Genomic DNA, 27,258 nt, shown 5'->3' with positions numbered 1-27,258 from the left:
TCAGAAGTGCACGTTAGACTGAGGCCGGGTGTTCTTGGGCGCCTGAGAGCCCGGTAACCCCGACTTGGGCAGGTTGGGGTAGATACTGTTACCATTTTGGGGAGAGCTCCCATTGAGGTTACTTCCCAGCATGTGCTTTGCCTGCCAGCCTTCTTGGTTTTCCTTCACCAGTGGGTCTAGGTTCCGCTGGAGCAGTTCCTCCTGGCTGGGCTGTTCCTCCTGTTACAGAGGAAAGGAATGGACGTTTGCACTGTCAACAATTTACCAAGAACACTACCAAAGGCTCCATCGCCACAGTTGGAGAGAACCTGGGCCATGCACTGATTGGGCTGCGCACTTTCATTGGGGTCTCCTCTCCAAGCCCCATATACCTTCCATGGGCCACCAACGGCTTGCGGATTAGCCTCATCAGAGTCTTTTTTAAAGGTGTGCAATTCTTTTCTGCAAAATGCTGCTTGCAAGAATGTCGCGCAAATGCACATTTCCAAGGGAATGCTCAGGCAAATGTCTATTCACCGGAGCATTCCCAGCAGCTGTGTTCACATGGCCATGCTGAGAGTCCTTTGTGGGTTTGGCAGTGGTACTGAAAGTGCTCCGCAGTGGAGAGAGGTCTGTGTACAGGTGATAATTAATGGGCCAGGTGCCATTAGTGGATGTGGTCTGGGCACTGGGGTTGGAACCCTGCAGGCAAGAGGTTTGGTGTCACATCGACCCTTAACGCAAAGGGCTTGTTCTTTCAAAGCGCTGAGCACTACTATAGCAGCAGAGCCTGGAAAACAAGCCGCTAACTGACCCAATGCATTCAGGCAGGGAGAGACCCCCCAGGTCAGTCGGACGGGGACATGGCCTGCTTGCCGGGGAGCTGGCTGGGGTGTCGGTCTGAGGACAACTGACCTTGCTGATGTTGTCGAGCAGCTTGCCCACCAGGTCTTTCCTCTGCAGTTTGTTTCTCTCCAGCGCCTCCAGCTTGCTCACCACTGAGTCGATCTTGGACACGATGCTGCCGATGGAGTGCTCCAGCTGCAGGACCCGTCGCAGAAGGCTGCGGAAGAGAGCACGAGCCCTTGTAAACCTTCCCCTATGACACAGGACAGGGTCAGCAGCAGAGAACATACAGAGCCTGGCCAGATCCCCCATGGGTGTCAGCTGGCGGAGCTTCAGCCCAGTCAATGAAGCTCTGCTGATTTATACCAGCTGAGGCTCTGGGCCTGCGGCTATGCTTTCAGCTGTGGTTAGTGATCATGCTTAAGACAAATTATGTCCCAGGCAGGTTAACCACTGGCCAGGTAATGTGGATGGGGCCAAGCTATTTCCCCACGTGGTTAGGTGAGCCTCCCAGAGCAGCCTTGTCCTGCTCCAGCCTCTGTCTCAGTATGGCCCTACATGCCTGGCCCAGGATCCTGCCTGCTGTGGCAGAACCAGGATCTCTGGACTCTCCGTGTTGTGCGTTAATCCCTAGACTGTGCTCCCTCTTTGGGAGAAATAGTCCTGCCCTGCCTACATCCTCACGCCTGACGAATAAGGGCCAGATCCTCAGCTGCTGTAAATCAGGGTCACTCCTACACAAATCCTTCTGGTTCCACTGGCTGAGGGTGCCCATTCCACCCTCTGACCTGAGACCTGGGTCTGTAGCATGACCCGCCCTTGCAGAAGCAGCAGCTGGAGAGATTATTCCAGACACATGCCAGGAAATTTCCCAGCAAGGTGTTCACAAAATAAGCGAACTCCATTACAAAAGGGGCCGGACGCGGCCTGGGCTTTCTGTGCGTGGTGGGAAAACAACATGACTAGATCACGCTGGAAAGGTTTCACACCCGTGAGGCACAGGTGGATGTGGCTCCATGAGGGGGCAGGGCAGCAGGAAATCAAGCCCTTTGCTTTCAGACACTGGACTAGCACCAGCAGTGACCCACATTTGGAATTCTTCCTCAGACACCCAGGTGGACTTATTGGCGTGATTGTTCTTTGCATCCGCAAGGGTCAGATTCTCATCCAGTTTGTTATCACCGTAGGATTTGCCCAAGTTTTCAATCTCTGCATTCAAAGCAACCTAGAAGACAGAGAGAGAGACATACACACATGGAAAGCTGGATTGTAGTTTTGGCCAGACTTACCAGGGTATATTTAATACATAACAACACAGGCTGTCAAAAAACTCATCTTCCCTTGCAGTGTATGCAGAGATGCAGACTTGGCACCCACTTATTTTACATGCCTGCCCCAGGATCAGGACCCAAGGAATTTAGGAGATTGAACTGTGTCAAAAAAGGGTTCCCTTCTCAGCCCACACCCCCATCCTTTACCCTTTTCTCCTCTAGGTCATGCCTCATTCGCTTCTGTTCCTCTTCATCAAGGATCTGGTTACCGTCTTTGTCAAATCTGGAAAAGGCTGCTGTGATCTCATGCTCGGCATGACCCAGCCTAAGACAGGAGGCAAAGAGAATGGATCCAAGAAGACACAAGGCAGAGCAGTTCAGTATGTTACCAGATTCTAAACCAGGGAGTGTCACTGGGGTACCTGCCTTGGGATAAGAGCAGCGCATTGTGGGTAAATGCAGGTTAGAAGAACCAGACCTGGGTGGCATTTTATGTCAGGAACTTTTTTTTATTTGGCAAAAAAATGCAGATTTGACAACACCCAAAATGTTTCAAGAAGTCGTGTCTGTTTTGCCAAATTGTGGTGGGGAAAAAAAATCTGAAAAAGTTGCAGTGTTTTGTTTTGACATTTTCCAGATGAAACTTTTTGATTTTTTGGGGTCAAAATGACTGTTTGGAAATGTTCACATTTTATAGGTTTTTTTTTTTTTAAATGTAAAAATGTGAAATCCAAGCCAAATTTTCTTCAACCTTCTGATTTGCTCAAAAATTTGAAGTTTTGGGTCAACCCAAAATAATCACCTGCCCCAGTTTTTCAGAACTGCCTGTGAGCTGAAAAATCCATTATTTGCACAGCTCAAATGAGAGCCACAACCCAAAGTCAGCGAAACAGGAATGAGAATGGCAGCAAAATCCCATTTATTATGCAGCTTTAAACGGAGGGGGAAAGGAAGGGTTTGCTGGTGAGAATTTAACGCTGGACTTTTCCAGTGCCCGGAAGTGAGCTAACTGCTTCATGGGGAGCAGGCTGAAGAGCTTAGAGTCTAAATTCATCAGGTTAATTGAAGAGAGGTAGTGAGGTAATAGCTAATGGGGGTAGCAGAGTGAGCTCTGGATAGGTCGGACAGATCAAGGCAATGTGGAGAGTCAGGGGAAACCAAGGCTGGAGAAGCAAGGTGAGTGGGTGGGGGAAGAGGTCTCTAGAAGGTTGGGCAGATCAGGTTGAGATGGTCCACATGGACAACACTGAAAACCAGCATGGCAAGCTTGAATTAGCTGCCATGCTGGCTGAGGAGCAAAGGGAGGTGGTAGTGGATATGGGCTCATGTGAAAGTTGTTATGTTTCCTGTACATAAAAGATGCAATAGGTAGCTCTCTACCTAGATTTACTGCACATTAAGGAAAACAACAAAGAAAGAACAAACGTAAAGAGCCCATGAGAAAGAGACTGTGCCATGCTTTATAATGTTCTGCATCTGAACTGACACACAATGAGGCAGCTGCCTTCCACCACCTCACCCCACTCCCCAGCAGGCAGGGATACTCCTCTGCTTGGAAAGGCACAGGACACAGACACAACCCAATCATCTCTCAGATACAGAGCTGGCCCATGCATCATAGCACAGCCCTGCTAGCTTCTGGAGCCATCACTCTGCATTGCCTGGTGTTTAGAGCTGGATCCGCAGCCAGTCTGAATCAGTGCAGCTCACGCTGATTTACATCGGACAGGGATCTGGCCCTTAAATGACTAGGGTTTAGAAAGACCAAGGGAAGGGCACGTCTGAGCATTGCAGCAGAAATGTAACAAACGTTAGGGGAAGCTCGCAAAGAGCGAAGCAGAGTCGTTCTGGGAAATCGGGGCCCTGTAACTGACCAACTTACTCTTTCAAACTGTTCTTAAAATCCTCAAACTCTAGCTCCTTTGTCCCGTTCTGGAGAGCCTTCTGAACGTCCGAAATCCGCTCTTTCTTCAACTTCAGCCTCATCAGCGTCTTGTGGTAGCCCTGGGGTCAGAGATGCCCATGAAGGTTTAATGGAGATGCAGGACAGACAGAAGCAAAGCAGAGATAGCTGTAAAACACTGCACAGGTGCCAGATGATACAGGTAACACTGGGATATGTTAGTCTTGCGTGTATGCAAGACTTTCTTCACTGACTGAGCCACCTTCCTTCCCAAGCCAGAAGCATCACTGCCTAACACAGAGCTCCAGCGGGGGCAGACTCCTCACACCTCCTACGGCCTCAGCTAGGGGAGGCTTCCATCTGATTCGGCTGGGAGAGCTGCAGCTGCTGATGGGCAGTCATCCAAGTCAGGGTCTTGACTGCGATCACTCACAGGGTGCCCGCCCAGTGCAGACACTGCATAGGCAGAAAGGGGCACCACTTCATTGATTCCAATGGCGGGGAGGATGGTTCTGCCCAGGTGGAATCTGAATAAGACCTCAGGATTTGCCCCCCCAGGGGAGAACCCTGCTCACATCAGCTGTCTGGAGTCTGCCCCTTCCCCTGGCTCTGATCAGAGGGCATCACGTCAAGGCTATCTGGAAACCTTTTGACTGCAGTTGGGCACTGGAGGGAAGGTGGTTTTGGAGCGTGCCTGCCTGCCCTTGTCTGAGGAATAAGTTTCTCTTGGCCCCTTTCTACAGTCCCTGTTTCCACTGCCAAGCTTCTCTTTCACTTGGGTGGAAGAAAACAACCTTTCCTTTGGAATGAAACAAACGTGCTGTGGATTTCGGGACGTGGCCATAAGCATGCTACACAGGAGAGAGAGCAGCACTGGTGGCAGCTATTACTTGGGAATTTGGGAGTCTGGAGGGAGAGAGGCTCAAGCCACAAAATGCAGACAAATGCAAAACATCAGGGATGTTGGGAGTTTGGCCAACAGGGCCAGCCATGTTTGGATCCAGATGTGGAACTCCTCCTGCCCCCCAGGACGGATCTGGAGGCTTGGCGGAGGCCCCTCTCTAGTACATTTCATGTGAATTTGGGACCTGTGGTGCTGCATTCACTCTCTGGTGTGTTAGGACAAAGCGAGCTGGGGGTGATGGGGCTCTATACAACCTGCTTCAGGATGTCTGAGAGCTGCAGCTCGTTCTTCTGGTTTGAAAGCTCCTCCTTGACTTCTGAGTAGGTGTCATTGATGATGGCCAGGAACATGTTCTAGAGAAAGGAGAAACTAGCTGAAGCAGACTGAGCCATGTGGCCTGCCCGCGCCAGTTCTTTTTCTCCCTTACGGCCCCGGGGTGGTGGCAGTGTTTCGGGGAGGGGAGGATGGAAGGAGCAGTTTGTAAGTGACTTTCCATGGTCAGACAGCAACACTGCCTCTCAGCACAGTATCTGTCAGCAGGGATCAGACAAACAGGAAGCCGTTCCCACCCGGTGATGCTCCCACTGAAAACACAGGGCCCGGGGCGAGGGGACAATGACCATAGACCAGCACAGTGCTCTCTAGAGAGGAAGGAGGCTCGTGCTTATGGCACTGGATTAGGACCCAGGACATCCAGATTCAATTCCAGACTCTGCAGGATTCCCTGTGTGGCGTTGGGCCCAAATCCACAAAGACATAGGCACCTCAGCCCTGCGATGCACGAAGCCCCAACTTAGCTGCCACCTGACCTTGCTGGTGCCTATGATTCTGCCTCTGGGTGTGCACACTGCTGGTGCAGGCAGGTGCCTGGGTGCCATTCTTACATCCAGGCCCCAGCGTGAGCCTCAGGCCAGGTGAAGATAGGTGCGTTCCTGCCGATCTCATCTGTAGGGCCCAATCTGATAGGTGTGCCCTGAGCATGCCCAACGCCACACAGAAGGTCTGGGGAGGCAAGGAGCTGGCAGCCTCCCCTAGCACCTTTTGCTCAGTGGTTAGGGCATGTGAGAGACCCTGGTTCAATTCCCCCTCTACCTGCTGAGGAGAAGGGATCTCTCCCCCTAGCCTTGCATAGGGAGCCTAGGCACCCAGCCCAGGGTTCATGGATTCCAGCGATTGCCAAGTCACCTTGGCAATACCCAAGTCCCTTTGTGGATCTGGGCCTGAATCTCCCTGGGCTCCAGTTCCCCATGTGCAAAATGAGCACGTTAATAATGTGCTCTTGTCTGTCTCCCTCTGTATGTCTGTCCAGCACCTAGCCCCACAGGGCCCTGATCTCAGTCTGGTCTGCGCTGCTGCAACGCACAGAACAATAATCTTCATTCTAGGCAGATTAGCCCCTTTCACTTACCAGCAGCACAAAGAAAACGAAGAAGACGTAGGTGACGAAGTAAATGGGCCCCAGCACCCTGTTGGCATTGTCGATGGCATTGTAGTCAAAGTCGCCAAGTATGATCCGAAACTGGGTGAAGCTAGGAACAGAAAGAGCCCAAGGTCAGCACCGCGCCTGCAGTGTATCGACAACACAGCTTGACACGTATTAGAGAGTCATACATTTTGAGACGACTCGCTGGCCGTTTTCATAGGGCTGAGTCCTTGAAACGTACTAACCTGCACGCCTTCCATCACGTTGGCTGCCCGTGCATTTCCTGCCTTTCGATTTCTGCATGAGATGGGTCTACTGTGCTCACTAGAGCTGAGCATACCATTTGTTCTGCCAGCATGTTAGTGGTTGAGTTTAGCCTCGCTCTGCAGGAGGTGCCCATGCTGCGTTGATCAGCAGGGCGAATGGAGGGCTATGATTGGCCTGAGATTATCAAAGCTGTCTGATGGATTTACGTACATATAATAATAGCCCTGAGCTGCATCTGAAAAGCGTGAGATCTCAGAGTGATTTACAAAGGAGGTTGGTACCATTACCCCCATTTTACAGATGGGGAAACTGAAGCACAAGGCAGGGACATGACCTGCCTAATGTCACCCAGCAGGCCAATAGCAGAGCTGGGAATAGAACCCAGGTCTCCCGAGCCCCAGTCCAGTGCCTCTTCCACCAGCAACGCTGCCTCCCACTGCTTTCCCAAAGCCGGCCTTGAAAATTTCAACCATGGTGATCATGTGTGGTTCTCATGCCTCTAGGAACAATATTATGGGATTAGAAGGGTGTAGGTGACAGTGCAGCGGGGTGGTCACCCCGCTCCTGCCCTAAGGGGGTTAAAGCAGCCCTGGAGAGGGCTGTGGCGGAGAAATGCTAGGCTGATTGGGGGAAGCAGCTACAGGTGGGGCCACGCCCCAATCAGGCCACAGCTGGCCCTATAAGAGGGCTGAGGGCCAGAGACTGACAGACACACTCTCTCTAGCTTCCTAGAGAGAGGAGAACCTGGCTGCCTGGGAAGCTGAGAAGGGTATCTTGGGTGGAGCAGTGCTGGGGAAGGGCAGAGGGAACTGGGGAGCTCCAGTCTAGCAAGGCTGCAGGCCGAGTTAAGGGCCCACAAAAGGTACTGGGGCTGCAAAGGGGCAGCCCACAGTTAGGCCGAGGCAGCTGGTCCAACCCCCCTTGCCGATGATGAGTGGTTTATAGACTGCAGTCTGCCCCAGTGAGCAGGGGCTAGATGATGACTGGCAGTAGCCACTGAGGCAAGGTGGAGATAGAGGGTTGGGGTTTCCCCTGGGTGGGGAGACCCAGATTGTGGGTTACTGCGGGAGCAGAACCCTGACATAGAAGGGCACCGGGGTCTGGGAGGGACACGGGGGCCAGCGGCAGGCAAGACACCGGCCTGCAGAGGGTGCTCTGGGCTGGAAAGAGTTAATTCCCTGGACGACCAGCAGGAGGCGCTGCACCGGTGAGTCTTCGCCCTGCCACAGACAGCAATTAAGGTGCAACTGAGCTGTAGACTGTGGCTCAGAGATTTTGCAACAGGAATGTGATTAGCAATGCTGTGGATGATGTGTGAGCCAAAAGACAATTCAGATCAGTCTCCTACAGCTGGGCTTATTGAAGCAACCGACAAGAGGCCAAGTGAGGTCCCATCCAACAAGCCACACTAGCCACAACCAGGCAGGCCTGACAGTTACAGACAAGGTTTTCCCCTCCCTTGAGGTCTGTGAAATAAAACTCTGCTATGCGCCCCTGAAGGGGGAGTCCATAGCAGTGTTTGGCTATCATGGCATGGCTCTGTGTAAAAATCCCGTCTACAATTTCACAGGGGGAAGCTTTTCACTAGACATTAGTGTTAAACAGTGGTTCTCAAACTTTTATATTGGTGACCCCTTTGACATAGCAAGCCTCTGAGTGCGACCCCCCTTATAGATTAAAAACACTGTTAAATATATTTAACACCATTATAAATGCTGGAGGCAAGCGGGGTTTGGGGTGGAGGCTGACAGCTCATGACCCCACCATGTAATAACCTTCTGACCCCCTGAGGGGTCCTGACCCCCAGTTTGAGAACCCCTGTGTTAGAATATGACCTTGAAGAGTCAAGTGAAGTAACATGACTCACCTACAATTCCATCCTGTCTAGCATCGTGTCATCTGCTCCTGGGTAAGCCCGACTCGAACTGGAGCTAACTGTGAGCAGCTGCTACGATGTTAGACACATCTCCATCTACACTGACTGCAAACATCATGTGAATTAACATGACTGAGGTCATGTTCCAACTCAACCTCACGTGCTAGCCAAGCCCACCCCGGAGCTGGCAGGGGTGCAAGTCTGTGCAAGTCAGTGCAAGTCTGCTTGGGGGATTTTCTCCTGTGGCCATGTGGAACTGAGGCCCTTAAACGCATTTCACACAGGCTGAGCAGCTGTCCAGTGAGATGGACACAGCTGACAGAGGCCGCTGGCTGGACTGGATTTGGAGTGGAGCCCTAGAGGTGAAAGCTGTGACTTTTGCTTTAAACTAGAAGCCACAGAGTTGGAATCTTTGAGCCACAGCAAGAGGGGACGTAGAAAAGGTGGATGCAAAGGAATCCATTCGGAGGAGTTCGTTTTTCCTAATATAAGTGAAATATCCCACTTCCTCCCTCATTTCCTGAGTAATTTTAATGGGAGTAACCCCTTGGATTTCCAGCTGTAGCGTGGATCAGCAATTTCTCCTCCCCCTTTTATTTAGGGGGTGTGAGGTGGAGGGGATTTACTCTGTGATCACTGGGTCTCTTTCTCTCCCCGCCACACAAACAAGTTTCCAAGCCAAGTTCCCTGCCTAATCCCAGTGGTGATCACCCACACACTGAGCTGCAGGCTGCTGTCACTTGCACCCTCCCGGCCTCATGACTGCAGTATGGTTGTATGGGTGTAACTGAGCTGAATTTGCCCTTCTGCATGTCATGTGCAGCACAGATCATCCTGCTGGGGGGGACAGGAAAGAGTTTCTCTCATTTGAATTAGTGCAGTTAGATCATTCATTAATGGTCTCATCCATAACCCTTTGAAGTCAACGGGAGTTTTTCCCTTCTACGGACGTTGGATCAGGCCCCGAGTCTTTCCCTAATCAACGTAGCCAAGAGGCAAGTAACGACCCACCTGCAGCAAAACCCACACAGCCAGGATGCTCAGTGCACACCACCTGGAGCTGGAGCGGAGTTGCTTAGTATGGATCTAGAGGGGAATTTACCCACCGTGCTTGGGTGTACTGGGGCCAGCAGGGCTGGGGAGAGCCAGAGCTGGTTGGAAAATGGATTTTCCGTTCCATGGGGAAGTCTAACATCTCTAAATCTGTTTTCGTTCTGCCCTGAAAAGTTGAAATCATGAAATTTCCCAAAGATTGAAAATTGCAAACAACTTCAGTTCAGGGCCACCAAAATGGTTCCTTTCAAGAAGGTACAAAAAAAAAGTTTCATTTCCATTAAAGGGAATGCAGTTGATAATTCTGTTGACAACAAATGAGAAGGAATAGGAGCCAGCTCCCTCTCCAAGAGCTGTGTTGGCTCTGCAGGGACTGGCATGCAGTGACAACGGAGGGGTCTCACTAAAACGAGCAGCTGTGACTCTGAACCCACCCAGGGACGAATCTGCTGAGAAGATACTGCCCATTGTGTCTGCACAGAGAAGGACTGCACTTGATGCCAGAGAATGAAAGGGTGGCGGGAAACGGTGAGCAGGGAAGGGAAAAGGAGAGAGAAACACACTTACATGCATTTAATAAAGGTGCTAAAGTTTTCCACTTGCGTCCCAAAGAGAAGGTAGCCCAGCTGGGCGTAGGCAAAGAACACAATGAAGAACATGATGGCAAAACCCAGGATGTCCTTGGCACAGCGAGCCAGCGTGGAGGAAAGCTGGGTCATTGTTTTGTTAAAGCTAATGTACTTGAATATCTAGGGGGGAAAAAGACAGGGGTAAGGTAAGATGTGGACATCTCTCATATACATGCACACACCGAGTTAATAGTATCACTACAAGAAACAATGCAGCAGGGCAGAAGAGAAGGTAGAGAGGAAGGATGGTCCAATGGTTAGGGTGTCCAGGAGGGAGACTGGGTACAATTCCTGCCAAAGACTTCCTGTGTGACCTTAGGCAACTCACTTAATCTCCCTGTGCCTCAGTTTCCCCATCTGTGCAATGGGGATAGTAGCCCTGCCCTACCTCCCAGGGTGTTGTGAGGATAAATGCATTACAGACTGAGGCGACAAGGGCCAGATAAGCATAGAATACAGAGCCCAACCTGTTGGCTTTGTACCAAAGGCATGTCGCTGCCTGAGTCTGCAATGGTCATTCAGCAAGGTCAGCACTGACTGATGGTCATTATCAGCTGCTGGCTGTTGGGGGACCGATGTGAAAGGAGCTGGTTGTCTCAGCCCAGCTCCTAGTGTGTCCATGTCAGGAAAATCACCACAAAAATTGGCTCCAATTATCATTCTTCTTGACAACGTTAGCAGAGGTGCCAAGATCAAGTGGGTCTGGAAACTGGCCTTCCCTTTTGTCCTAGAGGGGGTCCTAGCAGGGCAGTGTCGGGCTGTTCGGAGAAACTTTCTGTGCTGTGCGGCTTGTCTGCTGTGCGGATAAGACGACGTCTCTCCAGGGCTGTGGATACGGAGCTTTCCAGGAGCACTGCGCGCAGAAGGCTGGGCTCCGATTTCTCCATCCAGCCCCCGCCCGTGGGAATTGGCTTTTCTAATGGGCAGATTTCGAGTGGGGATTTTTTGGGGGTGGGGGGAGTCTTAACATTTAATTTTTTACAAAAATAAAATTGAAGGAAATTTCAAAAGCAAAAGTCGTTTCGAATTGAGACGCAAAACCTTTTGTTGCAAAACAATTGGAATTAAACATTTCCACTTTGTGGGATTTTTTTCTGTGGTGTTGGGATAAAATTACGTGGTGCTCAACACCATAACGTCCCGTTTTCTATGCCACAGCTCCCAGCTCACCCCATCTCTCCAGAGCACAGACTCCGTGGTGTACAGGGCTTCCATGTGGAGAGCAGGACCCGAGGCAGAGATATTCCTCTCCATTAGCCTGCCCCATTCCCACCTGCATTTGCTCCTCTCTGTCCACACCAGGGGAGGGGAGATTAGAGCCCCTGAACTGTGGCCCGCTGGGTTCTTTCCCCACATGCTGTTCAGATGGCAGAGTCTCTCACAGGAGCCCATGCGGTACCTTAATCCAGGCAAAGAACAGGTTGACTGCGTTCATGTTGTTGTACTGGGTCTGCCAGAAAGCCAGGAACTCAAAGTCTGCATAGATGTCAGGGTGCCTCAGCAGCTCTCCCATCAGCCTGTTCACCTCGATGGTGCGAAAGATGTGGAACACAATGGCAACGATGGACAGCTGAAAAGAGGAAACGGCCTGCGTTACCGCTGGGCCTCCAGGTTCACTGGGGACTGGGGCTAAAAACATCAGAACTCCTTGGTATTGGTCCATGGGGCTATTCCCCTGGAGGGACTGGCAATACAGGTGGGTGGTAGGAACACACTGGCTTAGCCCCTCATCCAGCCAAGCACGTGCTCAAGGGGGAGATCTGCAAAGGCACCGAACTGCTATTGAAAGTCACAGCCTTAGTGCATGCGATTGTCTCCTTCTAGCGGTTCAGTCTGAGATTAGGGCAAAAGTCTGGGCCAGTTCTGGTTTTATCTGGGCCAGTTCCCCTGCTCTTAACTTTCCTTTTGCTTTTCCATCTTTGCCCCACCTCCACCCCCGCTTACCAGTATGACCACCACATCCAGGATGTTCCAGACACTGGTGAAGTACTGGAGCCTGTGGATGCGCAGCTCCAGAATCTCCTCCACCACGTAGTAGAAGATGAAGATGCAGAAAATGATCTCACAGGCCACAATGAAGAAGTCCCAGGTGCTGACATATCGGATGAGCTTCACCGTGCGGATTTGCCAGGAAGGGATTGCACCACCGGTGGCTGGAAATTCAACTACTAACCTGGAAGGCGAGAAGGAAACCCAGAATGACCATGAGACTGTTGTATGTTCTTGAGATGCACTGGGCTCATCCCCTCCTTCTGATGCACCTGCCAACCCAGGGGCGTGGGAGAGTCAGGCACATATATATGGCTTTTTCAATCATCTTCGCTGCCTCGCTGCGCATGGAGAAGGGAAGCAGGGACCAGTGAAATGCCGGTGGTTATGGTGGTAAGATAAAGGCTCCTTATTAACCATGTGGCAGCTACCAATAATACTGACGCTCAGATCCTCAATGGGCATTCAGTCCCTAAACATCTGTGAAGACCGGGGCCTGAGTCCCTAGCCTGGGTGGGCCCAGACTTTCAAAATGGCTCCACACGCAGCAGCTCCCATTGCTCCCAGGCACTGCCTCTCACGAGGGATACATACAGCACCTAGCACAGTGGGGCCCCAATCTGATAAAACGAGGAGCTGCTGGTCTGTTGGAGGGAGTGGGATCTGGGCAGGTGAAGGATCTCCTGGGGAGACTGGACGAGAACGTAACAGGAGTTTATTTGGATTGTGTCCAATTTTCATCTGAATAATGGACTGTTTACTTATTGCTGACCAGGGAGCACTTCCCTAGCAGTGCTTTACTACCAGCTACGTGATACTTCTCCTTAGGCAATAGTTACGTTAGGGACCCATAATTCTGCCTGCCCCGGGCCCAGCCACCAGGAAGAGATTTAGCTCGGTTCATCGTACACACAGTGATCTATTGCGGGTCTTTATGGTGCTTGAAATCACGGCAGTAGCTGGCATCAAAGGTGACGGGGCTCAGGGAAGGAGATGTCACCCCCTCCTCAAAAGTCAGAACTCATGCCTCCTCCATCCCTTCTGGTTAGAGAGGACTGGGAGCCAGGACTCCTGGCTTCTCTCCCCAACCCGGCCTTTAGCTCATTATATGACCTAGGGCAAGTCACTTAATGTCTCTGCTGCAGGCTCGCAGGACAATAAGGGCCTAACCCACAGTGGGGCACAGGGGCTGAATTCATTAATGTGGTAAAGTGCTTGGAGAGCCTTGGATTAAAGGCATCAAGGAGGGCAGGGTGCGAATGTCATGTTTTCAGTGCTATGTGGTGGGATTGAGGACAAAAGGGTCTCCACTGCTCTCCACCTACCTCAGCACGCAGAACAGGTTGATGTTTGCGTTATACACCGAGAAGTCAATGAAGACCACCCGGGTGCCCCGGTCCAGCCACAACTTCTCCTTCAGGACTTGCAGGGCTTCCGCACTCTCCTCCCGGGTCATCTTGAGGTCTATGTAATATCCTCCCCCGCTATAGCTGGTTAGTCGACCCCAGTGGGACGAGCCACCCAGTTCTTCCTCAGAATGGTACTTCCACCTGCACAGGGAAATCCACAAGCCACCTTTGAGAGGCAACGTGACCCAATGGCTAGGGCACAGAGTTAGGACTCAGGGGACCAGCTGTCCCACTGGGTGGCCTGGGGCAAACCACTTCTCCTCCTGTCCTTTGCCGCACTGGAGTATTTTGACTGTAAGCTCTTCAGGGCTGGGGCTGTCTCGCGTTGTGTTGCTATCTGGCACCTAGCACAACAGGAGCCCCCAATCACAGCCACTGCTACAAGACATTGGCCGTCACAGGCCTAGCCACGCCGCTGACCCCTGCTGGCCTTTACCTGTCACCTTTCTCAGGGTGGAATCATGTGATTCTCCCATGCTCAGACTGGGCCCTGGCCGCAGTCCCCTGTGATCACCTTCAATTAGGCAGCAGGCCTGATTTATCTTCAGCGCCTGCCATTCTATTCCCTCCAGCAGCAATGACAGTGGTGCTGCCCAGTGACCAGGCAGCCTTCTTTAAAGCAAAGTATGATTTAGGTAGAACTACAACATTATAGAGAGAACAGACTCGAAAACAATGAACAGACGATGCGTGTGTCCAGCGTGCCAGGGATCTATTCATCTTCCACACGGGGACCTTGGCAGAGCTAAGCTTCCAGCAGAGCCACACAAGACTGTTCAGGTGTGCGTGACAGTCTCTTCCTGTCACTCACAAACCAGTTCTCCCCCCGGCCCCTCCCCTTCAGGGAGAGATTTCTTTAAAAACTGTCAAGTCCTTTTGATCACTCCGCTTCCCAAAGACCAAGTTACTTTTTAACTGTGTCTGGCTCATTGACTTGCTAATCCCAGCACTGGCAGAACAAGCCTCACAACTGCTGGAGACGGGATATAGAATCCCCAAAACTAATAGTTTCCCCCTTTGTCTTGTAATTGCCCTGCGAGTGTTTGCTCAGAGGTTGCTTACCAGGGTCCATTGAGTGGCTTCCCTGCTTGTTTCTCCCACAGTCTTAAGGTAGAACAATGCATTCAGACAGGCAAGTCTCATAACCCCAGTATACAGCAAGTTCACCTTACTGACCTAGTCACATACAGTGTTAATCAAAATGATCACATCTCAATATTCTCTGACTATAACATGGCAACTCCACAACCAGTATCCTAATATGAACCAAGGGTGAGGAAATCAGACAGTCTAATAGCAGGTGAACTTCAAAATGTTTTGCAGGTTTGGTTCAGTTCAGATAAACATCCAGAAGTCCCAGTTCTTAACTGAATGATCCTAACATCTGGGGTTGGGCTGAGAACAGGCTATCAAGAGCTATTGGACTTGGTTCTTTCTCATGGGTCACAGATATTATAGGGGAAGTAGGGGGTTTTGTGCCCTCACTGCATCTGGTCCAAAAATATTCTCTCCCAGGACTGTGTCTTCATCAACTTAAACTACAAATACAAGAGTCTCAACCCAAGCTTTCTTTTGAGCATGGCAGTTCCTAGGGTTTTCCCCAGCAGGAACCTCTTCTGCTCCAGCCTCAGAGAGACACTGAAGCTTTTTTAATATCCTTGGGCTGGAGCCAATAGGACCCACCTGGTCTGGCTGCCAGTGGGAGTCAGAGGGAAAGCACTCTGCAGGCCTACACGGGATTCTCACCCCCAACATCCTGTTACCCATGGGACTAGCCTTTCACATGGTATTTTAGCAAAAGTTGGCCAAAGTTCCGGCAAAAGTCAATCAAAGATTTTCCAGTGAAAAGGAGTTTGGTCAGAGGGGCACACTTACGCAGTTCCATTGATGAGCCCGAAGGAAACTCTTTCCTCCTTGTCCTCAGAGTACACATCATAGCAACCTGAAATGTCCTCCTTAAAGTTGTCATGCACCACACATGAGTTGTTCTTCACCTTCAGCTGGCGCAGACGTGGGACACCGAGCAGCAGATTCTCATAGTAGATGTAGGACTGGGTGTTGTGAGCTAGTGACTCATTGTTGTACCATTTGGTCCAGTACAAGCTATCCAGCAATGGACCTTGGGCATACTGCAAAAGAAGAGGAATCAGGCATCTGGCTCAAGACAACTACCCAATGGGATGCCCCTGAAAGCTGCGGGGACTTGTCACAACCAGGTGTCAGCTTGTCATGACGCCCTTGCCCTCCCCGTATTGCTGTATCGTGGCTAGATGGAAGGGGGATGCCTTTAGAAAAGGGGAGGATGGGATGGAAAATGGTGAGCCAATGCCCAGGTGCAGTGGGAGAAAGGCAAATCCATAGCTCATGGTAGGCTTTTAAATGGCAGAGACAGAAAAAGGCAACTCGTTACAAGCTATTTCTAGCTGTCTGATCAGCACAAGAGGTCATGGTGTCTCGCCAGCATTCATGCTGCTTGTGCCATATCATTTCTCAGCTTGTTCTTTAGCAGAAATCCGATGGATCCTATGCACCTGTTCCATCATTATTCATTACTCTGATGAAAGCTGCAGGGACTTACAATCAAATTCCCTCAGGAGTCTACGTAGGCTGAGAGCCAGGGCCTGATTTTCACACCAGTTAGGCATGCAGTTATCACACATAAATCAGAACGTGCTTCTTGTTAAAGCACTGGAGAAAGACGCAGAAGCTCTAGGTCCAATTCCTAGCTCTGCCACAGACTTCCCGTGGGACCTTGGACAAGTCACTTAGCTTCTCAGTTCCCCATCTGTAAAATGGGGATAATAGCACTTCCTTTCTCCCATCTTTTGTCTGTCTTGTCTATTTGGGTTGCAAGTTCTCTGGGGCAGGGACTGTCTCACCGTGTGTCTGTACAGCGCCTAGAGGGATCTCAGGGCCTCTAGGCAACACAGTAATGGAAATAAATCCTGTGCTCAAATAGCTAGATATGGCTGGTGAATTTTGGGTGTGCAAATGACAGTGAAATTTCTACTGTTCACACAGGAAGGGAACTAAAATTAACAGTCACAGAAGTCAATCAACAGGCAGAAGCAAATGGAGCAACAACACACTGCCCAGAGGGACATGGGCCAGCACAGGGCTCAGTGTGGGAAGATTTCCGTTTCCCAGAACCTGGGGACTGTACTTGGTTGTACTCACCCCCCAGAACTCAGCCATGCTCCCAATGGACTGGAAGGAGACCCCGCTGTCTGAAGGGGTGTGCAGGAAGAGGTCGGACATCACTTTGGTGTAGTAATAGGCATTTGTACTGGTCATTCCATAAGTCACTAGGAGAAAACAGGAGAGAGGGGGATGGTTCCCCTTGCACATGAATATTAGAGACTAACATTAATATCAGCTCTACCTTAGCAGAGGTGAGTTTGGGAGGAAAGAGGAGAGAATGCAGAAGGAAGAGAAGAATTTGATGCTCAGGGACTCTCCAAAGTCCTCAGCAAAAGTATTTCTGAATTCAGAGGGGCCTCTCTCACTGGGGATGAAATCTATTTCAGAGCTGCAGTGGCTTGGCTTGCTGGGCTTCTCCAGAGCAGCAGGTTGTATGCAAGCAGCCCAGCTGGACAGTTTTAAAAGGGCCTCCTTTTTACCATACAGAAGCACCTAAACTGAGCTCTTAAAGGGTGACAATGCTTAAAAACAGCAGCAGCCAAGTACCTATCTGCTGTGTGGGCAGGGCTGGGACAGGGCCCAGGAAAGGAAATGGGGGACAGTCACTATTCCTTTCCCGGTCCCCCACCTTGCTCCAGGGACCTGCTCCACCCTCTGACCTGGGAAGTCAACGGGACTCCTTACCTCCTTAGGGTTACACATGCACCCAAGTGCTTTTCTGCACCAGGGGCATAGACATTTAGCACCAGCTGCAGAGGTTCATGGTCTAAGCTTTTTGAGGAGCCAGGGTTTAATCCCTGGTGATGACTAAACTGATGGTGGTTATACGTTGATGAAGAAACCTTGCCAATTACAGCTCTGTTTCTTTCTGCTTACTCATCCACTGTCTTACACAGGCATTTTGCCATGCATAGCCATTGTTCAAGTCCTAGGATTCATAAGTGCATAGATTCCAAGGCTGTTCGATCATCTAGTCTGACCTCCTGCATATCCCAGGTCAGAGAATTTCAACCCGTTACCCCGGTATTGAGCCCAAGAACTTGTGCTTGGCTAGAGAGGCATCCAGCCTGGATTTGAAGACTTCAAGGGACTTCCCTTGGTGGGAAGCTTTAGATTCGTTTTCACTCAACAAGGATCCAGACCTTTGAGTGGGATCTAACACAAATGACACATGCACACTTCTCTCCCAGGCAAAGAATCAAACACTGCAAATCCTAAGACCTGTCCCTCAATGAAAGGGCTTCCTGAAAAAGCAACCAATATTCAAAAACTGACTTCTGCATGACTCAGAATAGGTGTGTGTCTCAGTCACACTGGAAGACTGATTGGGATGCCATCCCCCTGTGCCTGAGCGATAACCACCCCGTTTGGTACCTTTGTGTATCTGTTCTGCCACGGGGTGCATGAAATATAATCCACTGCACCATGCAATGCCACAGGTGCTCCTTTGAGATAACAATGAACCTTCCCAAAGCAAACAGCAATTGTTCTGCCCACACAAAGTACATTACTATTCGGTACAGAGCTGCATTAAATCCACCCCCGAGGACAATGTGAGCTGCCATCCCCGTTATCATCCTAACCACCCTTCCAGCATGGCCCATCAAGATTTAAAGGGGAAACGTCAGCTCCCTGCGTGTGTTTGAACAATGTGGCTCAGATTCCAGGAAGCTTCGAGACCTGGCTGTTTGCATTTGTCCTTTGCCCTTACAGAGCTTCCTGGCGCAAATCTGAGGAGGGGCTCTTGTGCAAATCTGCAGTGGCTTGATAGAGGTTAATGGCCAGAGCTTGCACTGAGGTCTGGGAAGCATGGCTTAAAAGCAGCAGATGACAAGTCACTTAGTGCAGAGGCCTTGTGCTGACGTCTCAGATGCCAAGATGTCTTCTTGGGCAAGTAGCCCCTGGGTGTGAGCAGTTACTCTGCAAAGCCATACCCGAGACTCTATGCCCTCATGGGTGTTGTGCTCCCCTGGGTGTGTCGTCAGCACGTCTGTGAGCACACCCCGTAGCTTCTTGTGCTGCAGTTATCTGAGCTGCTCTGATTCTTTTCCAGTGAATTGTGGGAGAACTTGTTGGTCCTTCTGGCTAGATAGAGGGAATCGTGGGAAGGCGCTGAAGGAAGGATTATCAGCATTGCAATGGTTTAGCCTGTGTCCACACTGCAAAGTGTGCGGGTTACCAGCCCATATGAAAGCCTCACTCGGGTTTTAGCCGATAGCCCCGGATGGGGCAGTTAGCTCAAGCTGAAAGCACCACCAAAGTCGGGTGCAAGGGTTTTGTGTGTGGATGGGAGTTAGGGGAGACACCTGGGTAAGAGCCTGGACAACTCTGAAGTGAAGAAATACTCTTCTGCTCATCTTGTGCAGGACTCCTCCGAGATGTGTTCTTCTTTCAGGAGCCAGCTGGTGGGGTTTGCTTCTCTCACAATCCCAGAAAGAAGCATCAATGAATGCACTGGAGTTGTTAGAGTGGGGCAGTGGCCACCAGGATTCCTGGGCTCTCTGCCCTCAATTTGCTGTCTGAACTCAGACACGGCACTTAGGCCATCATTTTCAGAGGTCCTGAGCAACCGCTGCTCCCGCAGAAGCCAACTGGAGATGTGGGTCTCAGCCCTTCTGAAACTCAGACCCCTTAACTACTTACCAACTGGGTCTGGCGGTACTTAACTCCCTTGCAGGGAGCTTGGTGAGGGTCAGGTAATTGTCTGCAGAGGCCATGGGGAATGCTGGATGGACGGTGCCATGGGAGCGTAGAGAATCACCACTAAAGCTAGTCAAAAATACCCTCTCCCCTCCCCTGGGTATATTTTGAACATTTTTCTTCATTTCCCCCCCAAAATTTCCTATGGACTTTTTTTGTCAGTGAAAAACTGAATTGTGAAACCCCCAAACTGTGAGGATTTTTTTCAAAAATTGAACATTTTTTTGAAAGCCAAAAATGTTTCTCTCTCCCCCCCCGCCCAACAAAAAAACCCTGGAAAAGGTCAACTCACAAGAAAATGTGTATGCTGACCATTTTGATGAAAACATTCCAAGCTGTTCTAAAGATTACCAAGATCTGGCCTTGACCAGCTGTGTAATAAATTAGTGTATTTTTCCCTCTGCCGTTACATGATGTTGCTATTTTACTGATTTAGTTAAGAATGTGCCCTCCAGAGCTCTGGGTGCACATACGAGATATTAAACATCCCATAAATTAGAGCCAAGATGTCCAAAACATAAACCCTCCTAAACAGAGTTACACACATAGACACAGACCCACCCTTGAGCCATCCGGACAGCTACTCACGTAGGCAGATATCCACCAAGAAGATGACATAAACCAGCAGCTCTCGCAGAGTGGTCTTTACATACAGCTCTCGGTCTTCAGCAGTATTCTCAGTCAGAGTTGTCCCCCAGAGGCCTATTAAGCATAAAGCAGCACCAGATGAATTTAGGGTGAGATTGTCAGAGGAGTTAGCTGCTCAATGCCCATAGAAAAGCCCTTGGAAACTGTTGGCATCACAGACCCACTGACTAAAGGGATACAGCACAGGCAGGGCGGTGAAAGGGTCGCTCATCCCAGCAGAGCATGTGCTCAGCTAGTAGCTGGTCCACATAAGAGGATAAGAATCTACTAAAGTGCCAGATGAAGGGGATTGTTCCTTTAGCTCAAGTGGTGGACACTCATGCTTTTCATGCTGAAGGGACCTGGTTGAGGCCCTACTTGTTGACAAGTAGGGGCCATCTGACAAGCTTGTCCATCCCATGCTGACAGCGCGCCTCAGCCCTGATCCAGCAGGATATGTCTAGTCAGTCACCCTCTCTTCCCTGCTGGTAATCACATCCCCATCTGCACCATCAGTCTGCACAACACCACTCCCCTGCCCTCTCAACTGAGCCCCTCGGTGCCTCTCCCCTCCCCCTCTGCCTGTCTCCATCAGGTCCCGTCAGTCCCTCCCTCCTGCCTCCTTCTCTGTCCTCCGCCCTTCCCATCAGGGCTCGGCAAAGGCCGGAGAATGTTCTCCCTGTGTGATGGCCAGCGCACAGGTATGGGGGTTGGCAGGAGGCAGACCAAGCCCCATCAGTCTGAGCGGTGGCAGCTCAGTGGGATGCTGGCCCTGCCAGGTCTCTGTATGTGGAAGAGCAAGTGCCTGGCACAGTGGGAAGAGGGTACCTGACAGGCAGCCTCACATGTTCATGTGATGACACTGGCCATCCAGGCAGGACTTCCCTAGCTGAGCTGCATCCAGGCCGGGTGCTCCAGGGTCAGCATGGGCCTTCCTGTGTCTCTCCAACGACACCCAAAATCTCTGGGCCTGGGCGATACACAAACCCTGAGGAGCCCCTGGAGGAGATGATCCTGAATCAAACACCTTTACCCCACACCCTGGGGCTGCAGGAAATCGAGGCCCAGCTCCTCCACGGATGTCAGTTGATGTGGCTCAATTGACTTCAATGCAATTTACACCCCGGAGGGGCTGGCCCCAAGGAGCTAATTCTGTATCTTGAGCCCCTATGCACTTGACATGGTAGAAGCAGCTCACTGAGCATCGCCTAATGCTTGATCAGGCAGAATGGAGCTTTTTCCTCCAAGGACCCTGACAGCGCGCAGCTAATGAACTGCCTGAGTCCATTAAAGTGCTTGCTCATTCTCTCTCTAATGGCTCCTTTGTGTGATCACTCAAACTTTCACCCACACATGTCTAAACTTCCACTTGAAAGCCGAGCGGCTTAATCCACATCAGTAATCACAATGGTTCTCACTCCTTTCATATGGTCCCAGCCCTGGTACACACCTGGGGCAGAGAGATGGGCACAGCTCCGCCTGATCAAAGCCTGAACACCCTGAGTGCTCTCTGACAGAAAAAGGATGGGCATTCGCTCCGGAGTGTGCCAACATGGTGCAGTGGCGTGCACTCGCTCCCTGCTGTCCCAGGGCAGCTAAGCAGAGCAGAGAGCATTCTGCTCTGCATCGGCACACGCTGGTCTCTGCCTTTCAGAGCAGCAGCCCAGACAGTTTGCTGTTTGCCTCTCTGGGTCACATGCACTTTGAGACCAGCTGAATTACTGTGCGTGTGAGTGAGTGACCCAGTGAGGCAAACATTGGCTTGAGGTGTCTTCAAACCAGAGATGGGTTTCACATCAAAACCCTGCATGCAAACGCCCCTGAGGTATGGGGGTGGAGGAGGGAGTGGAAGCCAAATCCAGAGTCGGAGCAAAATTTCACAGCTCTACCAGGTCAAACAAAACCCTGGATGTGAGGAGCAGCTCAGCCTCAAGGAGATTATGCACTTAAGGCACTGGAGAGGGATTCAAGGGATCGGGGCTCAATTCCTGGCTGTTCCCTAAACTCTCTGTGTGACCTTGGCCAAATCATTCTGTGCCTCAGTTTCCCATCTCTGAAATAGGGACAATATTCCCTGTGTCTGTCTTGCCTATTTAGACTGCAAGTTCTTCAGAGCAGGGACTGGCTCTTTCTAATGGTACATCTATGCTGGGAGCGTACGTCTCCTCAAGCTGGAATTTCCCTGTGCTAGCTCTGATGGAACTAGTGCCCTAAAAACAGGGTGTAGCTGCAGCAGCATGAGTGACAGGACAGGCTAGCTGCTCCAATCCCTTCCGAGACCATAGGCATGTACTCAGGGCAGCTAGCCCCTGGGACTGCAGTGGCCACACTCCCTTTTCACTGCGCTAGCATGGGTATGTCTCCTTGAGCTGGGATACCTTCTGTGTTTGTGCAGCACCTGGCACAGTGAGGCCACTAAGCCCTACTGTAACAATCAACAACAACTACCAGGCAGTAAAGGGTTAAAGGGCTGGATCTCCACCATGCAGATGGGGCCTCATCTCACCACCAGCCCCTTGCTTGCTGTCCTAATGTTCTGTTGCACATGTGAAGAGGTGCAATAGGGTCAGCCAGGGCTAGGGTGACTAGATGTCCCGATTTTATAGGGATAGTCCTGATTTTGGGGTCTTTTTCTTATATAGGTTCCTATTACCCCCCCACCCTCATCCCGATTTTTCACACTTGCTGTCTGGGCACCTTAGCTGGGGCTGATGTGCATTTCAGTCTGTTCTGGTAACCCACAACAGGTTCCTGTGCGCAGGACGTGGGGTTTGCAAAACACCCCCCAGACCAGTGTGGGCTGCAATAAGGACTACAGGATTGGTCTTTCCTCTGAGATAGCTCCTGAGTTGCCATGCTGGGCTCTGGATTGCGTTCCAAGTGTCAGTCCCTATATATATCTCCCTTAGCTGCTTCACAGGGAAGTGACGCTTAATCATCAATGATTATCAATTGCTTTGAAATCTTTGGATGCCAGAGGCGAAAGGATTGCTACAGGTAATGTTAATAACAGGAGCAAATAGAGCTGCGAGGACATGAATACCCTGTTTCCCAAAGGATTGAGATTTTGACATTTGTCTTTGTTGCAATTAGGAACAAACCCCCAAATGCCCAGAAAAAAAATCGTTTCGAGTTGATCAAAATGTTCCGGTTTGATGTCGCCTTTTAAAAATTGTTACATTGTAATGTAGGCTACAAGGCCCCCGTTACAAAAATTGAAGCAAAAGGTCTCTGCAAACTGAAAAATCAAAATGTTTCACTCTGAAAGCATCAAAACGTGACATTTCAACACTGTCCAAACTCTGCCACCCTGCTCTCTTTTCCCCTCCCAGAATGAAATTTTGGTGAAACCTCTATGGTTCCGTGAAGTGCAATGACTTCCGTGGAAAAGGATGGTGTGATGGAAAGTGGACCTGTCGCAGTGTGAGCGTTCAGGAGAAGCCAGCGGGCTGCTTCATCCCTGGAGAACAGGGAATGGAAGCACTTTGCACTGCTCTCAAGAGACCGGACCCTAGCCAATGATCACATCTGTCCTGAGGGGTCCAGTATGGAGCTGTGGCCAGGGCTTCGAACACAGGCTGGGGCACAGGCCCTGGGGCTTAAGAACAGGGTAGAAGAGAAAGGATCCCAAAAGCCTGCTACTCACTTCCCCCCAAAACCCATTCAGTCAATGGGCCAGATCCTCAGCTGATGTAAACTGGGACCTCTCCATTGACTTCACTGGAGCTACCTTGCTTCAGCCCAGCTGGGGATCTTGTCTCCCCGGCATCCCAGAACAGGTTGTGCACTGCTCAGTAATTCTTCCGCTATAGCTCCCCTTTCAGCAACACAATACATCTGCAAACACCACCACCAACCATACCAACACTGGGCTCCGGGCGCACTGGACACGGCAGCTGCAATGAGAACGCACGCCAGGGGCCCTCAACGGGGAAAAGCTGAGCTAACTCCCAGGCAGGATGGCGTACGTTCTGGTGCGTGTTTGGGTGGGGAAGTTCAATAACACTGTGCCCGTTTATCAGCTAAGAGATCCTGCAGGAGTCTGCTGATTCTTGGGGCAGTGGGGAACGAGGGGGAAGAGACAGAGGAGTATCAAGGAAAGAGTGGCAGAGGTGGGGAGATAAAGAGGACAAGCTCCTCAGCAGGGGTCAATTGGCACTGAAGTCATTGCAACAACACCGATTTACACCAGCTGAGGATATGGCCCAGAAAAAGAAACATCAAGACAAAGATGAGTGCAATCAAAGAGCTAGGATTTGGAGATTGGCTCAGCTCCTATCCCCAGGGATCTACCTTCCCAAGGCTTCCATTAGCACAGCGTCTAAGCACCTCACAATCCTCCCCCTCCCTGGTGGGCAGGTCCACCCTCCCAACGTTGCAGATAGGGAACTAAGGCCTGGAGAGGCGATATGGCTTGCCCGAGTCACCCAGGAAGTATGTCGTAGAGCCTGGAATTGAAACTGGATCTCAAAAGTCCCAGGTTGGCCCCCAAACCACTGGCCCATCCTCCCTCTCTGGAACAAACCCACGTAGCAGAACTCCTTCCCACACGATGTTTGCACTTCAATGTTGTTTTTCAATGACATGGCCTCTCCCCAAGTTTTAAAGCCATCCAAGCCAAGCCTCGACTTTAACCTATGGCTTAGAAAACATGCCTTTCCCCAGATGCAGGAAAGTCACCCACCACCTGGCCTGTCCCACTGCCTGGCTCTCCCCCGGACCCTTCTGCCGACTGGAAAGCGGCTGAGATGGCTGTGTCAGGAACTGAGTTCTATCAGGACTTTGTTTTCCCGTGTATTGTATTTTCTAAATAGACAACCCACCTAATTCTCAATTACTGAAGGACAATCTCCACTCATTGATATATTTTGCTTTCCACAACCAAATCCCTGTACAACTTTTCATGAGTGATGTACCCGAGTATTCGGATTCTAATATCTAAACTGCATTGTTAAATCTAGTCACCTAAATTTGGGTTATTGCTGATTATGTACTCTATGTATCATCTAACTTTTAAAAACTAACTTTATATTTGTGGATAATCTAAGCACTATACCCAGATGTACAGACACTCTTTCCCCAACCTATGTATTATATAATTTTTTTAAACATTAGCTTTAATAAATTTTTTTTAAATTGTTCTCCACACCATCAGCATCCTCCAGGGGGACAGGATGGAAGGAGACTCAAGACCAGGCGAGCCCTGCATTATAAGCAGTTTCTCCATGTATAAGGTGCACTGAGAATTAATTAATTAATTAGTATCTGCAAGTGCCGTGAGGATGCAAAGGGCTTGCTGCAGGTCAAGTGTCATTACTAGACTATACATTAAGGGCTGAGCCAAAGCCCATTAAATCAATGGGAGGTTTTCTATTGACTTCCTCCGGCTTTGGATCAGATCCTGATGGCACTGCTCTGTACACGGGTAATCTTTGCATACAGGGGGCAGTAGTGGATTAGTCAGGGAGGGAGGGGAGGACATGATGGTACCATAGGGGTTTTCACTCTCATTTCTTGGACATCAGCATTACACAGAGATCGTATCTGGAAAGGGATTTTTGTTTTTGAATTATTGATCTCTCGGTTTTCAAGCATCACGCTGTAATTATGTCACAGCACCCCGAGCAAAGGAGGAGTCCTGTGGGGACTGCAGACCTCAGAATAAAACAAAGTAAATAATGCATTAGCCTACCATCCCCTGTAGGCACATTCCTCCTCTCTCAGCCTCTGTTTCCAGTTGTGCTACTGGGCCAGGGGAGGTCTACATCTCAGCACTATTGAAGGATGCCATCAGTTGCTCTAGAGACCCAATCCAACTCCTATCAAAATCAGTGGGAAGACTCAATGTGTGTTGGATCTCGCTCTAAATGGCAGCCCAGAAATCTTTGATCATATAAACTATAGACATCATACAGCTGGTCTAGACAAGAACAGGTTAGACAAACACTTGTCAAGGATGCTCTAGATGTACTCAATCCTACCTCAGTGCAGGGAATGGACTAGGTGACCTCTTGGGGTCTCTTCCAGCCCTGCATATCCATGATTTACATACATGTTACAGTGGGTACATTTGCACAAGGGTTGTATTAGAAACCGTGATTAGAACGCCACAGAATTTACAGTTGGGGGGGGAAAAACTACTAGGTTATGTTGCCAATTCATTGGCCACCAGTGCAGGGTTTTTCCCTACAGTTTAATGCATTCTCCAGCCTGGTGTTTAATTTCTCAACCCATGAGGCTTCACCCCTTTTGCTGGGAGATGCTCTGAAATCGACTAGATCCCACTGCCGGGAGCTGCCCCAAGATGCAGCCTAACTTAGTGTTTCTACCTTTTAGCCCCCTTACTGTTCCATCTAGCCCCTTGTGCCAGCCGAAACAATTCCCCTCTCCCTACGTCCCCCCAGTTATCTTTTAGCAAAGCCATGTACAGTACATATAGCTCTTATGCTCATTCCCTATAGATTAATCCCCACAGCCCAATTGTGTGGTGGCTTTTCATCTTCCAGTTTTATATACATATGTATATATAGGAAGTGTTGATATAGGGGTCACTATTTTCCCCTCTAGAATAAAAAACCTCTAGGGAGGGCGTATTGTCTAATTCCTACAGTAGGGGTTTGGAATCAGGATGCCTAGGTTCTATTCTAGGCTGTGACCTCGAGCAAGCCCCTTAGCTTTTCTGCACCTCGGTGTCCCCATCTGTAAAATGGGGACAACGGCTACACCTCAGAGATAAGGCAGGGAGTGTGGGATCAGGGCTCCTGGGTTCTGTCCCTGGAGCTGCCACAGATTCATTGCGTGACCTCAGACAGAACACGTTAGAGGAGTGCTCAGTATGGCTATGTGCAGCTTTCCATGTTACACAGCTGCTCTATGGCTCTTGGCTCCCAGGGCTGCTCTTCACATGGGTTTATAAACACATTCTAACCAGACCCCAAAGTTTTACCTCGGATGCATTTGAAGACACAGAAGCAGCACTTGGGCAAGGGTTTCTTCTTCATGTCCTCCGCCTTTTTCCTCTCTTCTTGGTAGGGAAGGGAGTCCCCCAGCTTCTCAATGTTCTCATAGGGGTTCTCCAGAATGGCCTTGGGGTTGTAGATGGCTCGGATCTTCAGAGAGGCAGAGGGGGAGCCATTGTAAACAGGATTGTCCCACGCTTTCTTCCCCAGGGTCTCTAGCTCGTGCTCCTCCTGGGCTCGAAAGTGGCTCTCAGCTCTGTTGTTTAACCGGGAGGAGCTCAT

The 27,258-nt window shown here is 50.4% G+C and overlaps 1 protein-coding gene across 1 annotated transcript; it reads right to left on the bottom strand.

Moving 5' to 3' along the window:
* On the bottom strand, positions 1-27,258 carry PKD2L1 (polycystin 2 like 1, transient receptor potential cation channel). The gene is made up of 15 exons (XM_065407881.1): positions 26,964-27,258; positions 19,979-20,092; positions 16,727-16,854; positions 15,425-15,678; positions 13,466-13,690; positions 12,096-12,324; positions 11,551-11,721; positions 10,090-10,271; positions 6,312-6,432; positions 5,158-5,256; positions 3,979-4,100; positions 2,304-2,421; positions 1,914-2,050; positions 895-1,042; positions 1-219 (listed from the first exon to the last, which is right to left on the bottom strand). Exons 1-15 carry the CDS (start codon positions 27,256-27,258, stop codon positions 1-3), a joined length of 2,562 nt encoding a protein of 853 aa, XP_065263953.1.

Source organism: Emys orbicularis, chromosome 7 (assembly GCF_028017835.1).
Source record: "Emys orbicularis isolate rEmyOrb1 chromosome 7, rEmyOrb1.hap1, whole genome shotgun sequence".
NCBI classification, from domain to species: domain Eukaryota; kingdom Metazoa; phylum Chordata; order Testudines; family Emydidae; genus Emys; species Emys orbicularis.
Note: the sequence above shows the minus strand (reverse complement) of the source record. Positions and strands in the feature narration are given on the sequence as shown.